This window comes from Aythya fuligula, chromosome 8 (assembly GCF_009819795.1).
Source record: "Aythya fuligula isolate bAytFul2 chromosome 8, bAytFul2.pri, whole genome shotgun sequence".
Taxonomy (NCBI): domain Eukaryota; kingdom Metazoa; phylum Chordata; class Aves; order Anseriformes; family Anatidae; genus Aythya; species Aythya fuligula.
The window spans coordinates 2191204-2206025 of record NC_045566.1 but is presented as its reverse complement, the minus strand read 5'-3'; the positions used below and the strand labels follow the sequence as shown (position 1 = coordinate 2206025).

Below are 14822 nucleotides of genomic sequence, written 5' to 3'. Positions count from 1 at the left end.
CTCTAGCTCTTCCCCAGCTGGTTTTGCCCACAGATAAAATTGTTCTTTGGGCAGCCCATCCTTCATCAACTCGTCCGAATCCTGAGATTCCCTCTCCAACAAAAAATCAACACAACTTCTGCTTGCTTGGTAGGAGCTGAAAAAAACATTGGTGCCTCAGTAACTCTAACTCTGTCCATTGCCAGTCTCGTTCATCATTTAAGACTAATACAATTAATTTAAAATGTATATAGTGTTTATGAGTATTGATTAAATCCCTTTTAAAGCATGCTAGTTTAAGGAAATACTTTTTTTTTTTTTTTTTTTTTTCAATGACAATTCTACATAGCAGTGAAGATCCTAAAACTTAAAGAGTTGCCATCAGTAATGCTGATTTCTGCATATTCTGAAGGTCAGTTAGAGGCCTTCTGCAAACTGAGCCGCGGCTCTCGTCAGCTGTAGCCATGTGAAACCAAACATTTTGTGACTCTGCAGAAGTCATAATATTTAATCTGTTGTTAAGACCAAAGAAGTCAGTGCCTGACGTTCAGTTATGCATTTGCATAAGAGTGATTATTTGTGGTTCAGGAAGTTATTTGGGAGCTGAGTACCAAGTTCTCAGGAAATGACTTCTCTACTTGAGGGGCAGATTTCTCAGTACGGGGAAGGCTGCGCTGCGCTCCCTGCTCACAAGTGAAGCCTCTGCTTTAAGCAACCAACTCTTCCCAGCCTGAAGTCGAGCTGTGCTGGCCTGAGCACTGCCCAAAATGCCAACTCACGACCTCTGCATGCAGCAGCCATGCTGCTTGCAGTGAGCTCTAGCCCCCATTGCAGGAACATTTGTTTGGTTCTGTGATCGTAACGTTTCTGACAGTGGATCCAGTCATGTACAGAAGTGGTGGTCTTAAGCCTGCTAACAAATTTTTCTTTTCCGTAGTCTCTGCAGATCTCTTGTAAGTCATAAAAGCTTCCGCCGCATCCTGCACGCGCGGGTCCCACAGCCAGGAGATGGGGCAGACCCTGCGTCTGGCTGGCTTCAGGCAGCCTCAGCTTTGTTCCTTGAGGAAGAAATTACTTTGAATCGGGCTGAACAAGAAGATAGTGGATTAGGAGAGATTTAGTTTGCTTTAAAAGGCTCCCTTCCTGTGGTCATAACTTGATATTTCCTTGTGGTAACCAGTTCCATCTGTCTGCGGGCTCAGTTTTTGTTTCTGTTGATTGTTGTTTTAGTGGGATGGCTTAGGAGCTCGTTGTCTAATTATCTGGTGTGCCTGGGAAGCCCAGCCGTTACGGCAAGCGCCCTGCAAGGACAGAACAAGAAGATCCCCTCCCGTTCTTACAGGGCACCTCACTGCTTGAACCAGTTGCAAATTCTCAGATTCCAATTTCTTAATGACCAGAAGGGCGGCGCTTGTCGTCCTCAGCAGTGTTACAGTATTTTGGGTGTGCACATCTGTTTATATCTGTGTGCATGCACGTGCATGAAAAAAGTAACCTCAGGTTAACCATCTACGTGCAGTTGACGATAAACAACTAAAGAAAGGGTGTGTGTACGATATGCACGGGCTTTGATCTAAAAAGAAAGCATTGGGATGGTGCTGGGTGAGGGTTGTGTAAGTGTTTCTAAGCTATTGATGTGCCACTGGTATTAATCAAGTTAATATCTTCTGACACAGCCGTATGTCCTCTAATTTGCTCTTTCAGTCTTGACAGTATTCAACAAGCCCCCGTTCTGCCCAGATTCTCTCCAAGACTTGCTTCTTATCAGGCAGCACTCCAGCAAGGCAAGCCAGGCTCCTCTTCCAAAACGTGATTTTCCGCAGGCCTCACTCGCAGTTTGTTGTGGTTTCTCAGAAATAAATTGATGGTAGGAAAAATCTCCGATAGGAGGCAAATAGTTTTGGAAGTCCATGAACAAGGAGACTGTAAGTCAAACGCCATCAAGAGATCAAGGTCACAAAGTTATTAATGAGCAAAACTGGCCTTATGTAAATGATACAAAACTGCTTTTAAGTCCTTGAAAGCTTCAGAAATGTTTATAGTTACTTAACCTTTAAAACCCTTCTTATTTTGATTTTGTTAAGGCCTTGGTTTAATTAGGTTTTATTGTCATTAAAATTACTGAATTACTTTGTGCATTGACTTGATGATCTTGAAGGTCTTTTCCAACCTAGACGATTCTGGGATTAGAATTAGGGATGTATTGGAATTATTTTACCTGATGAAATGTAACAAAGCTTCAGACTCAAATTCTTTATGCTCTTCAGAATGTAAATCCTCAAACATTGCTACAGAAAATGGGTTTGTGTTGATCTACTTCTAGATTTTTTTCCTAAGGACATAAAGAGGGAATCTTCATATGAGGTATTAGGTTTATATATGTTTTTTAAAAGCAGCAGAGGAAATATTAGTGCTGGTGGAAGGATCTCAGCTGGTGAAAGGATCTTAACAGCAAGAAAAAATTTGGTGTGACATCAGGAGGAGACACCTGCCGATGGCACGCCTGCATGCTCTGCCTAGTGCCAAGCTGGAACCTCTTTAAATCTAGATGAAAGGGCTCAGTCTCCCCAGATCCTATCTTTCAGGGAATACTGAGAGGAAAAATGTAATGTATCATGTTAGGGAGCAGATGCAATCCAGCTGTGATGAGTTTATCCCTCCTCCTCTTGGGTTTCACAATTTGTCATGGGCCCTAGAAACACGTGTAATGGTGGAGTATCCAAACAAATAATTCTTCTTCATTGAACCTTCAGAAAGATTTATTTCCGTTGTAAATGCTGCGTGTGCTTAATAGGTACTGTCTGCTCTGCTAATCCTGCTGTTGGCGTTTCAGATTCGATGGCAACTTTAACACCAACGTGTCCAGAACGATCAGCTGCGACAGACTGTCCACCACTGTCAACAGCAGAGCCTTCAATCCCGGGCGTGATTTAAATTCTGGTAAGTAGTATACTTTGGGCATTTGCCTCCTCTTGTAGGTTTTTTCCACTAGACTGTAACGTTTCCTTGGCATAGAGAATTAGCACGGATTGCCATAGCAACAAGCTAGTTCTCCTTGAAACTGTCACAGTGCTCTTAATTTGAGATTTCATGATGGAAAGACGATACCTAAAGTATGCCCTTAGTCTTGAGGACTTTATAAAAATGTCATGAAGATTTTATTCTAGCCTACCATGGATAATTTTGTTGTGGTTTATGCACTTTTCTTCTTTCTTCCAAGGCACTTTCCTTCCCAGGCCTGTCTGCTTTGGCATCAGTAGTGTCGGCTCTCGATGGGGCCAAGCAAAGAAGTTTCTCTGATCTTCTTAGCAGAGCTCAGCTAATGCGAGGCTGTGTTTGCAGTGACGTGCAAAAACTACAAAATATAAGGATGTTCTAAAATATTCCTTTCTTTGTCTTCTCAAGGTGTTTCTATCTTGACTGTCAACCTGTTGTCGTAACACACTTGAAGAGCTGGAAATATGCTTCAAACCATTAAATGCGTGGCTTATCCCTGAGCAATCAAGCTTTTGGTTCTGCAGCGTGGCACAGTTTGCTTTTTTCTTTTGATTTTCATTTTTTTTAGATGGTCAACTGAAATTAATACGTGGTTTTCAGGTTCTTCTTTCATGGTTCAGCTTTTGCCCAGCTGTTTTGTCGTGCTGTTCAACTTTTTATGCTGCCTTAGTGCTGTAAATTAGATAGCACAGTAAGTTTTGGTTGAGGATTACATTTAGCATAAAGTTCTTGGTGGCTTTTTGTTCGCTTTTGACAAGCGATGCAGACTGCAGATATAATGTTTTTCTTTTAATTCTCATGCATCTTTGGAACAAAATGCTGATTTTTTTAACCCTACTGTTTAAGTGCCAAAAAAAAAAAAAAAAGAGGGTAAAATGGGATTTATATATCTGTATCTATTTATATATAGATATATATATGCCTACCCTCTCTTACTGTATCTCTTCTTACAGCTTCGCATTATTTCTGGTTAGTTACTGTCTTAACAAAAGTAAGCCCCCATAGGTTTCTTTTTATCCTATCAGCTGTATGCTGCATCTTGAATACAGGTGCTGGCCAGACAAGCTAATTTCCTGATGTCTCATCACCCTAATTTGTGCAGTGTGTCCCATCCTGAAGATACGCAGTCTTTGTTCACTTACTGTGTTTTACTGGACTTTGTTGTACTTCCAGGCTCTTTTTATAAAAAAAGGAATTAAAAAATAACAAAAAGTAGTAATTATTAGTATAGTAATGTTTAGAATCGCATTCAATTGTCATTAAGCAGAATAATTTTTGAAAGCAGATTTTCAGGCACTGCAGTAGAAGTAAGGAACTGAGTGAATCACTTACTGGGCCCTTGAAACAGAAAAGCCATTTTTTACTTTTATAGTGCAGAACATCCAAGTAAAAAAAAAAAAAAAAGCATTAAAAAAATATCCCTTCTCCTTGAGTGGTGCAAAACAAATAGCCTGAGCTAGAATTTTCTTTTACGTTTGTTTCGAATTTTTACAAAAACAAAGCGAGCACGAGGTCTCGCTGTCCTGACTCGCCACTCAGACTCAAGTGCCTCCTCTGCCCTTGCCTTGGTCTCGAAAGCTCCCCGAAATGGCCTTGGCAGCACGGGCAGCACACAACAAGGGAATTGGAGTGATGGTGAGAGCAGGGAAACGCTGCAGGACTTGGTGACAGTGAGAAACTCTCCTCTGGTTTTCTTCTTAGCAGCTTTCAAACAGCCTTTGGTAGGATCTTTTCTGCGAGTGAGAAGATGCCCTTGAGAGAGAAATGGAACAGAAAGACTGGGCTGGTGCTGGAAAATGAGGCAACAGGGGAAGTGGAGCTCGTGAAACATGCAAAAATAAACTTTTTTTCTTTTGTAATTTTCTGTTGAACTTTTATAGCATAGAAGATAAACATGATCTTGGAGAAAAGAGGAAGAAGAAAAAAAAAATAGGAAAAATTCTCTTCTCCCAGCCCTTAAATTCCACTTTTTGCTATTTTATTTTGTGAGATCAGGTTGATTTGGTGGTGGTGGTGTTTGTGGGTTTTTTTTTTCTCCTTGAAAAGGTTCTGTTTTTATCTTGGCTGGAGTTTTCCATTTGGATTACCTTTAGCCACGACTACAAAATAGATGAGGAGAGAGTCTTTATTCTTCACGTGGAATCGCAGGCTTCAGTCAGTCAGATTAAAAGATCTGCCCTCACTCTGTGAGTAGTCCTTTATTTATTAGATGACAAAACTCTGCCCAGAGCCTGTGCATTATGTTATCAGATTGCTTGCTCTTTATCTTCTTGAATAAACAAGGAACCAGTAAATCTTTCCTTTTCTCAGCCTCCAAAACGCCCAAATGTCTGGTTCAAATCAGGCAGCTTTGGCAGAGCGCGCTTCCCCAGGAACATGCAGGGATGGGACCACATTTCCCAACAGATTTTGTCTGTGCCTTACTCAAGGTCTTGATCATTTAAAATGTGGAGTGCGTTGGTCGTGCCCCTTGCATTGCTATACTTTGAGCTGAAAGCTTGGGTGAGGTAAAGGAGTTGGGAGGTGTTTGGAGGGGGTGGTAACTCATGGCTCAAATCCTTTTAAAGCTGAGAAGCTGGGATCCCTCCTTTCCATGATGTTTGTTACTTCTTTGCCCTTCAGAGTCCAAACAGCTCCCAGGGAGTGAGCTGGCCTCAGCCCTGCCTTGTGCCATCAGCAGAATTTTAATTGGATTCAAGCTGCAGGCTTTTTTCTGGAGAAAATGCAGGAGGCAGAATGCAGCTTGACTCAGAAAGTCCTGGATAAGTCTTGTGGGTCAGAGGACGTCTTAACTTGTAAACTAAACACATTCACTCTCTGCTGTTGTTCCAGAGCATCACTGGAGTATCTCCATAATGAGGACTTTTAACAGAGGTTCCTCTTGGAGCAGAGCTGCAGTCTGTGTGTGTTTCACTGAAAACTCAACTTTTTTTTTTTTTGCCTGATGAGAACTGTGAGGTCTGCAGCTCAATAAATGTAATGCTGAAGAAGACTGTAAGAAACTCTTATAATGAGCAATTATGTTCAGCAGTTCCCCCTTTTTTTTTTTTTTACTGACTGCTTTTCTTTGAAGATTAATTAGTTAATGATTTGACTATGCTTTGAAGATGTAAAGTGGTATCTAGAAGTGCTAAGTGTTATCATATCGCATTCCCTTTGAAGTTTTATAAACTCTATCACACAGGGCTTTCTCTCTAAAAGTCCTTTTTGCTTTGTTAGATATTTATAATTAGAGAGAATGATCGTTTCAAATGCTCTCATGCTAATTCTTCCCAACTTCTGTCTGCGGCAGCCTTTGGGGTCAGGTGGTGCCGCGTTGTGCGTGGCGAGGACGGAGGCAGCTCCCAGCTGGACGTTCACGTCCCCATCCATGCCTCCAAGCTGAGACACCTCTGGGATTTCTCTGTGAGGCTTAGACCTCCAGGTTCCTGCCAGCAGTGGGATATCGAGGCTGGGTTTTCACGGAGCGGAGATGCTCGTTTTAGAGCTGTAAAATCATTGCATGTAACGCAAAATATTATTTGTGTTACAGTAGGGAGGTAGGTGGCTTACATTATGTGCAAAAATAACTTTATCCTAAACAGAAAATGAAAAATTAGGTTGGTGTTTGAGTTCAGATGGGAACCACAGGTCTTAGCAAGCCTATGGAAGCCTGGAAAATGAGTAGCAGTGAAATGCCCTGTGCATGTTTCTGCTACTGCTGCCAGCTCGGACAAATGTCGGTGTGTAGGCTGGGCAGGCAGCTCACAAGGGGTTTTTTTGGGGTCTTTTGTTTGTATAACCTGTCCAAAGCCCGGCTTTGCTGCAGGGATGAGGCGATAATTAAGTACAGGCAAGCAGCTGAGTGAGTGAAATGTTGAGGGGAGGGGAGGTTTGGTCAAAAACAACAAAAGAGAGAACATTTGCTGTGTGTCCTGGCAGAGACCAAGGAACAAGGCAATATCTGCAGGGCGTTGTTGTGACTTCAGATGGAAAACAAGAGGGCACCTAAAGAGGAAAACAAAACCTATTTTTCAGCTTTTGTTTATCTGATGGGAGTCTGTCTCCTGTGGTCATGGGAAAAAGAAATAAGCAACGAGACGTGGTAAAATTGGTGGTGTCCAGGGAAGGCAACGTCGAGCTGCTGGACTTGTCAAAGGAAGCATGAGCAGAGGAGGAAAAGCAGAAGGGGAGCACTGAGGCTGCGAGGAATTTGTTAGGGTTCAAACCCAATTGTTTTATTGGGAAAATGAGCATCTAAGCCCTGATGCTGTCATGGGAAAGTAAATACAAATGATGGCCTTGTGGGAAAGAGGAGTTCACCTTCAATACAGCAACGATTTAAAAAAATGCCTGTAATTATAAACTCCTTTATTTTAATGCTCTTGGCGAAATTAAAATGGGCAGGTTGTTCTAGCCCGGCTTTGAGTGCTCAAGGACCTGGTTTGAAAATAGTCTTCAGACTCTGGGAGACATGAGAAGAACTGAAATTCAGCCTCTTTATGATGGCAATTATATTATAAATATATAATGATGCTAATGAGCTAAGTTCAGCATTGCTGACCTCTGAGGGCAGGTTCAGCTCCCCTAAGCCTGGGGTTTTGGCAGCTCAGCGTGCAGCCGGCGAGGACGAGCCGGTGAAGAGCCCTCGGAAGATGCCAGCTTGGTCTCGATTAGTAAAAACAGTCTGAGCAATTAGCTTAATGAGACACCTAGATTTCCCAGCGGTTACAGGAGGGAGAAGGAAGCCTGGGTCAAAGTCTTTCAGGAAATAAAACCGTGTCACGTTGACGCTGAAAGGCGATGTTGTTTAAAATCAGTTACATTTTGATGTTAATTGTGAACTGCATATACATATTTCCAAGGTTTGGCTGCTTTTGGGGACCTGGTGCAGTGCTGTTGGTTTTTCCCCTCAAGTGTTTCTTTACAGCTTAATAAAAGGCTCTCGGATACTTCCCTGGATCCCCACAGCTGTGGCCAAGCATCGCGCTCCCAAGCATGGAGGACGAGGCTGCAACCCCCTAGATGAGCTCAGAAACACATCTCAGCTTTCCAGACAGGAGTTTGGAGAGGAAAACAGGATGGGTGCACTCAGGAGAGGGCTGGGGAGAGGAATTGCTGGTAGGCCTAGCTATAACAGCTAGAAATTCCGTGTGGCTTTATGTTTATTTCATTTGTAATTAAAAGTGAATTTTTTTCTCAAAGTTTCCAATTTGGCAGTATTAAAATTTCATGCAGCTTTGTGTCCCTGCCACACAGAAACTACTTGTCGGTGACCAAAAACCTGCTTTTTTTTTTTACAAAACAAATGGCACCGAGAAACTGGCATCGTCTCCAGTGTGACACCAACACAAGGCCTTGAGAGAAATTTAGGGAGACGTGAGTGAAACAAAAAAACATTTGCAAATGAGTTTGACTTTTGGTTGCAAGATCATGGGTGCTTTCTTTGAAAGCATGAAAATGAAGTAGAAAAATGATTCGTGCTCCCAAAAGCATCACCAGGTTGATGTCACCTGCGCACAAGGGCAGGGAAACAAGCTTTGACATCATTGTGGGAATTTAGTGCCTCGTTCTTCTGTTTCTTCCTTGGTCCTTTTCCTCATCTCATCTCCTAAGGCAGCAGCTTCTTTGGAGTGAAGATCATGCGAAGCTGCTGCTTTGGGCAGAGGCCAACGTGATGCAGCCACGGCTTTCCTTGGGGCTCGTAGGCACAGTGGAAATGCAAACAACTGTAGCAAAAGGTGGTGTGTGGGGGGAGAGATAGTGGTTTTTATGGGGTAATTACCCTGAGCTGAATGCTGGGAGACCGTCGTGGCCACAGCCAGTCTGGGAAACTCGAGAAGGTGCTAAACTGCTGAGGATGGGAACTTACACTGGGGCTGCCTGCCTAGTTTGTTGTAGAACATCTGGTTAGGGTTTGAAATGTGCCCTGCGGTGGTTTCCAACCCAAATAGTGGGGTATTTGGTAATGAATGAGATGCAGGAGATGAAGCTGTCTGGTCTATTTTCAGTCTCAGCCCAAAGGGGAGTGCCAGAAGTGAAGTGCTCAAGAAAAGGTGAGGAGCTGTACAGCAGAGCTCTGTCCCTGTCACCTCACCAGGCCTGCAGGGAGCAGTGGAGGTGGCAGTGGGGACATCCCCGTGTCACCACGAGGCAGAAAGCCCAGTGCCACCTCTGAAGCAGGCGACAAAGCTTTGTTAATGCTGCTGAGCTAGAGGTTTCAAAGGACTTTGTGGGTGTTAAGTAGCACTTTCTTGAAGATTATTTAAAAGGGAAGGTGAGCACGTTTTAAGAAGAATGAATGTGGTCTATAAACCACAAGGGGGTTTGAGATCTGCGCTCCCCAGTTACATCCTGAACTTGGTTTGTGCTTGGCTACGCCACCTGGAAACATGTCACCGACCTGCTTTATTCTTAGCTTTTCCCCATACACTGAGTATGTCCTGGAGGAATTTGAGAGATTTGTAGGAAAGTCGCTGTGTAGCTGCTAAGAGCTGTTACCTTCGTTCTTTTTCTACTTTGATTTGGAAAATGGGAAGCTGCTGGTGATGCTCGTGGTGAGCTTGGTGGAACCAGCGTGGAGCCACCAACCGCCAGGCAGCACTTGGATGGGATGGCTGCTGCGTAACCCCAAGAGGAGATGCTGTGTTTTTCCTGAAAAGGGGTTACTGCTCCTAACGAGCGACATGAGAGCCTGCAGCCCTGTCAATTATGGCACAGGGATAATGAGAAACTTGAAGAAATTCTTCAGTCCTGAGAGTGGGAGTTGTACCTGTCTACCCTTCACGAACAAAAGCATGAGGAACAAAGAAAGATTCTCCCTGTTCTTTAACCCTTTCAGCTGTTTGTTTGGTGAGATTTTCCTTGATCCACGTTTGTGTGTAAAGCTATTTTTGCCAAATGTTCAGGTAGACATTTTTAAACAGATGGGTAATGTTAGTGGCTTGGCTTACGGGGCTGTAAGCTGCAAGCCTGTTTCGTATTTTGGGGTTACTTCCGTGTAAAAAACATACTTCCTTTATTTTTAGCATTTTTTTCTTTGTGAAAATTCCATATAGACATTGTTTTTATGTGTAAATGTTTGTTTGCATACATGTTATATATAAGTGCCTTAATCTCTTCCTTCTTTGCTCCTGCCTTGGCATCTTTCGTCGCAGTTGTGCTTCAGAGGTTCAGGAACACTCATCCCATTAAATAAAATCTACCAAGTCTAATGTTAGGTTTCTAAAAGACTTCAACTATTCGCAAATCAGATGTGAAGCTTTACCCAATCCTCAAATAGAGCTGCGTGGGCCCCTTGTTTATAACCCTGGTTATTCTTCTCCAAGTACATATGAGAGAGGCCTTTCATTAAACGTAGCTCTCAGTTTGACCTCCCTTCATAACTCTCCTTCATTTGTCATTTTTCCTGTCCAACTTCCAGTTCTTGCTGATAATCTGAAGTCAAACCCGGGGATTAAGTGGCAGTATTTCAGCTCAGAAGAAGGCATTTTCACCGTTTTCCCAGCCCACAAGTTCCGGTGCAAAGGCAGCTACGAACACCGCAGCAGGTACGACTCGACTCCTTACGTTTAGGGGGCAAAGCACAAAAATTGCATTCCTCGAGTACTGATTTTTTTCCAGTGTTTTGCTTTTCCAAGTCAACAACATTCATGAGTAACTTCTGCTGGGGTCGCTTGGTTTCCTTAGGTTTGTTTTTAAAATACTGAATTTCACTTAAGAAGAAGCAGCTTTAAAGGACAACACAGTTGCCAACAGGTTCCTCACATCTCTCAAATCAAATTAGCTGTACAGAGCAGTAACCTGTAAATTGAAGGTCAGCCCACAGGCAAAATTTGGTTTGTATTTGACTCATACTTGACCCCTATTAGCAAAGCAGTGAGCACGTACTCTGCTGCTGAGGCAGGTGCATGGCTTTGGGGAAGGGGGCTGGAGGATAACAGATGGGAACAGCCCTCGGCAAGAGCCCTTCTGGAACCTCCCCCCGAGGTTCAAGTGGCACGTCGTGGGTAGCAGGGAAGCAATAGTGGACACTTTCTGTTTCTACTGAGAAAATTGTAGGAAAAAAGGACCAAATGGTGGCATGGTTTTCCTATTCAGGGTGATAACTTGCCTGTTCCGTCTGGAGGCACACAGCAAAGCAGTTGCAGTTTGCTATTTCACCCCCGGCGTTTGCTGTCAACGCTACGGGGATTGATCAAGACTCAAGGGTGGATTCTTCTGAGAAAGTGCAGCAGCTTTAGTCACTCTTAGGTCACAAGTTAGCTAATTGTACCAGCTAATCAATCTATGCGGGGGAAGCATTAGCCCAACCAAGTACATTTCCACAGAGCTGAATGCACAGAAGCTGAGCAGCGCTTTGGTTTCTTGACAGTGTTGAGCAATCAGCTGTTTACTGGTGCTATCTTCTCTGTATCATCAAAGCTTGAAGCGTCTGGGCTTGATTAAGTTTCCTATAGCCTTGGAAAGGTGTGGTCTGAAGACGTGAGAGCTGGGAATACCTGAGTCTCCATCCGACTTTTGACACTAAAACCATTGGTGATTTCATACGTATCGCCTAATCTTGGTCTTAGCTTCTCCATGGATAAACTAGGGATATTATTTTCCTGCTAAGATTTACCTTGCAGGATAGTTTGGACAGATTAATTAGTTAATAGTAAGTGCTTTGAAGATCAAACGTGCTCTCTAAGTTCTAGGTATTCATGTAAGTGTAGAGCTGCAGGCGGTTCCACAATTAGGAACAGATTTGTGCCAGTTGTTTACTGCAGTGCCTTGTCTAAAACCTCCTGCGTTTCTTTATCTGTTGATACGATTGCTGTGGCTGTCTTTAATATAACAAAATTTAGTGTAACAAAATTTAATATAACAAAATTTAGGTTCCAGAACTCACACTTGACTCTTAAGTAGTTTTTGAGTCTGGGATAAAGAAGAAAAAGGGGCCCTGTCAAATTTTCTAATTTCTTCCAGGTTGAAAGAGCTGGAAGAGCTCGTGAAATCTTTCTCACATACCTCGCAATATTGAACTGTATCTGAGCAGCCCTTCACTGACAATATGTTTTAAATGTTAGCACAAACAGACGCGTGGCAGCACTGAGCCCTCACCCAGGTTTGAGGCAGCTGGGCCACGCGGCTCAGAGCTGCGCATACCTGAGGGGATGCGGAGCACAACCCGTGTGAAATCCTCCAGGGCTCCAAGAGAAAAACTTTTCTTGGCCAGAAGCCTTCTCTTATTAAAATAAACCAAGCTCCCTATGCTAATGGAACTCTGCACAGCTGCACAGGTTTTTACTTGTCATGTAACCAGCAAATACCCACCGTTGCGCTTACCTTTCCATGTGAGTAATGTTCCCGGCACCCAACAGTTATCATTAAATAATCGGTGCTTATCGTGCTCAGTCCAAAGCCTGCTGCAAACAGCAGTCCCAAACACAGCCACTGCTTCAGCAGAATTTTTTATTTCTAGCTGGAAGCAGCTGCTGTGCTAGAGGGAGAAGGATCTGACACCTGACTTGGGTTCAGGTCAGAAAGAGTAAAAGCAAGGGCCGTTTCTTTAGGTCTGGATCCCCAGCTGGTCTTTCCTGGTAGAAGTTCTTATAAAATCAAAAATTCCTTTTGTAAGTTATTGTTCCTTTGTGGGGCTGTTCTTGGTTTTAATTCTCGGCTATTTTCACTTGTAAACATCTTCGTGGAAATGATGACTCACGGCAGTGGTTTGCGTTCCGTTCTCCTGCAGGCCCGTCTACGTTTCTACTGTCCGACCTCAGTCCAAGCATATCGTCGTCATCGTGGACCACGGGGCTTCGGTCACTGAGACACAGCTTCAGATCGCCAAAGATGCTGCTCAGGTTATTCTGAGCTCTATAGATGAACACGATAAGGTGAGCTTTCTGCCAGCGATGAGCATGGTTCTGTTGGTTTCAACTCTGCTTGATGTTTTCAGCCAAAGCGGTGTTTTTAACTTGTGGTCCATGGATTCATGGGGATCCGTGGTCTGCTTCTCATGGGTGATGAGGAATCAAACTCACTTTTGGAAGCCTGTGTTACTGTGGGGGAAGCATTTGGTGATCCAGAGGCTGAAAAAATTGAAATCCACTGATTTAAGGCAAAATCTTGTTTCTGAGTAATCCTTAAAGGCTCTCAGTCTTGGCAGAGACTTCAGGTGATGGTCAGCAGTGAGATACAGCAGGCGACTGGAACCATGCTCTGAACTTCATGACTGATTTCTGAAGTGTTGCTTTGAGTGACTCATTTTGCCTCTGAGGCTGTCCTCTTGCCTGGGAAAATGGAAATGATTTATTCTGCTGTTATTTTGGAGTGATCTGAAATGTAATGAGTGTTTGGAAGATTCCCAGACGGCCGTGATACCAGCAAGGAAAGGATAAAGCAAAGGGCCAAGAAATCTGTATTGTATTTCTTGTTCTGCCATATACATTCAACTTGGCATTGAGAAAGTCACTTAACCCATCTTTTTGTTTGAAGTAGGGATTACAACGTGGGCACAAAGGGTGCTTTTACAAGTCCATAAGCAGTCCCCAGTTTTGTCTGTACTTCCAGTAATTCTCTGTTAGTGGGACCTTGCTTGTTCTTGCTGCTTGTTTTCCTAGTTGGAAGGGAGTTTCAGTCAAATTACATTGAAGAATTACTGGTTACAATCTTTGCCTTAAGATAATAGTATGGAAAAAACACCTCTAACTGCTTTGCTTTTAGAGAGTTTTCATGCAGTATAATAATGCTTACAGTTAACCAGAATTAATAGGACTTACATTTAAGTGCCAAACGTATTTGTCTGAATACAGACCTGTAATGAAGAAAATACATTTGAGAGCGAGATTACTTGGTCAGTAGCTCAGTGGTTACGAAACCTGTTAAACAAGTAAATAATTACTGCTTTATTCTGTGACTTTCTTGCATCAGTCATAATTTAGAATAAAGTATGCCACTCGTTTAATTAGATTGGTATGTTATATGTATATTAACACAAGTGTTACCACTAGGTGCCTTAACTCATTTACAGGATAAAAATTGGTGGTAGATTTGGTCACCTTGATTAAAACATTTTTTAAAAAAAATCGTAACAATTCTCTTGTGAAAACCCTGTAGAGGGTTTTCTTTTTTCCATTTTCTGTGCAGCCTCCACTTTTCTACAGACACTCAAGGATTTCCTGGAAATGCTCTCTGCTGATTTTGTTTTCAGATATCTCCAGTCTGCTTAGGTTTCTGCCCTGAACAGTGCAGTAACTATTATGTATGAGCAGAGCTGACTTCATCTGAGAAACAAAGACCGAAGTCTCTTTTTCTTGAAATCACCATAAGTCTAATCCTTTTCAAATTTGATGGATTTATGCCTCAAGCATTTATTTCTTAACAATTGAATTTAAATCCACCAAATCTCCTCAGTTGGCTTATCATTGTGTTTTCTATATTGGTATGTAAGGAATTATAAATGGTAAGGTAATCCAATATAGTTTCTTCTCTTTTAAGATCTCTGTGTTAACCGTGGCAGACACAGTAAGAACCTGCTCGCTGGATCAGTGCTATAAGACGTTTCTGTCTCCTGCCACTAGTGAGACAAAAAGGAAGATGTCCACCTTCGTTAGCAGTATAAAGTCATCTGACAGCCCTACACAGCATGCAGTAGGATTTCAAAAGGCTTTCCAGTTGATACGAAATACAAACAATGGCACGAAACTCCAAGGAAGTAAGTCTCTTGTTGTGTAATCCTGATTATTTCTGAGGCTTGCAATTATATTTTTTTGAGATTCTCGCTTTTACAGAGGCCAAAGAAATGTAGTGTCTGGAATATCCAAAAAAAAAAAAGCTTATGTTTTTTATTAAATAGCATTTACTTGATCTGAAATCTTCACGAA

At 42.6% G+C, this 14822-nt stretch overlaps 1 protein-coding gene across 1 annotated transcript in view; it reads left to right on the top strand.

The window, feature by feature from the left end:
• The window catches only part of CACHD1 (cache domain containing 1), a 94424-nt gene that overhangs the window by 48910 nt on the left and 30692 nt on the right, over positions 1–14822 (top strand). Inside the window, exons 5-8 of the mRNA XM_032192219.1 lie at positions 2813–2919; positions 10379–10505; positions 12689–12833; positions 14437–14653. Coding sequence (XP_032048110.1) covers positions 2813–2919; positions 10379–10505; positions 12689–12833; positions 14437–14653 — 596 coding nt within the window. The remainder of the gene's footprint in view (positions 1–2812; positions 2920–10378; positions 10506–12688; positions 12834–14436; positions 14654–14822) is intronic.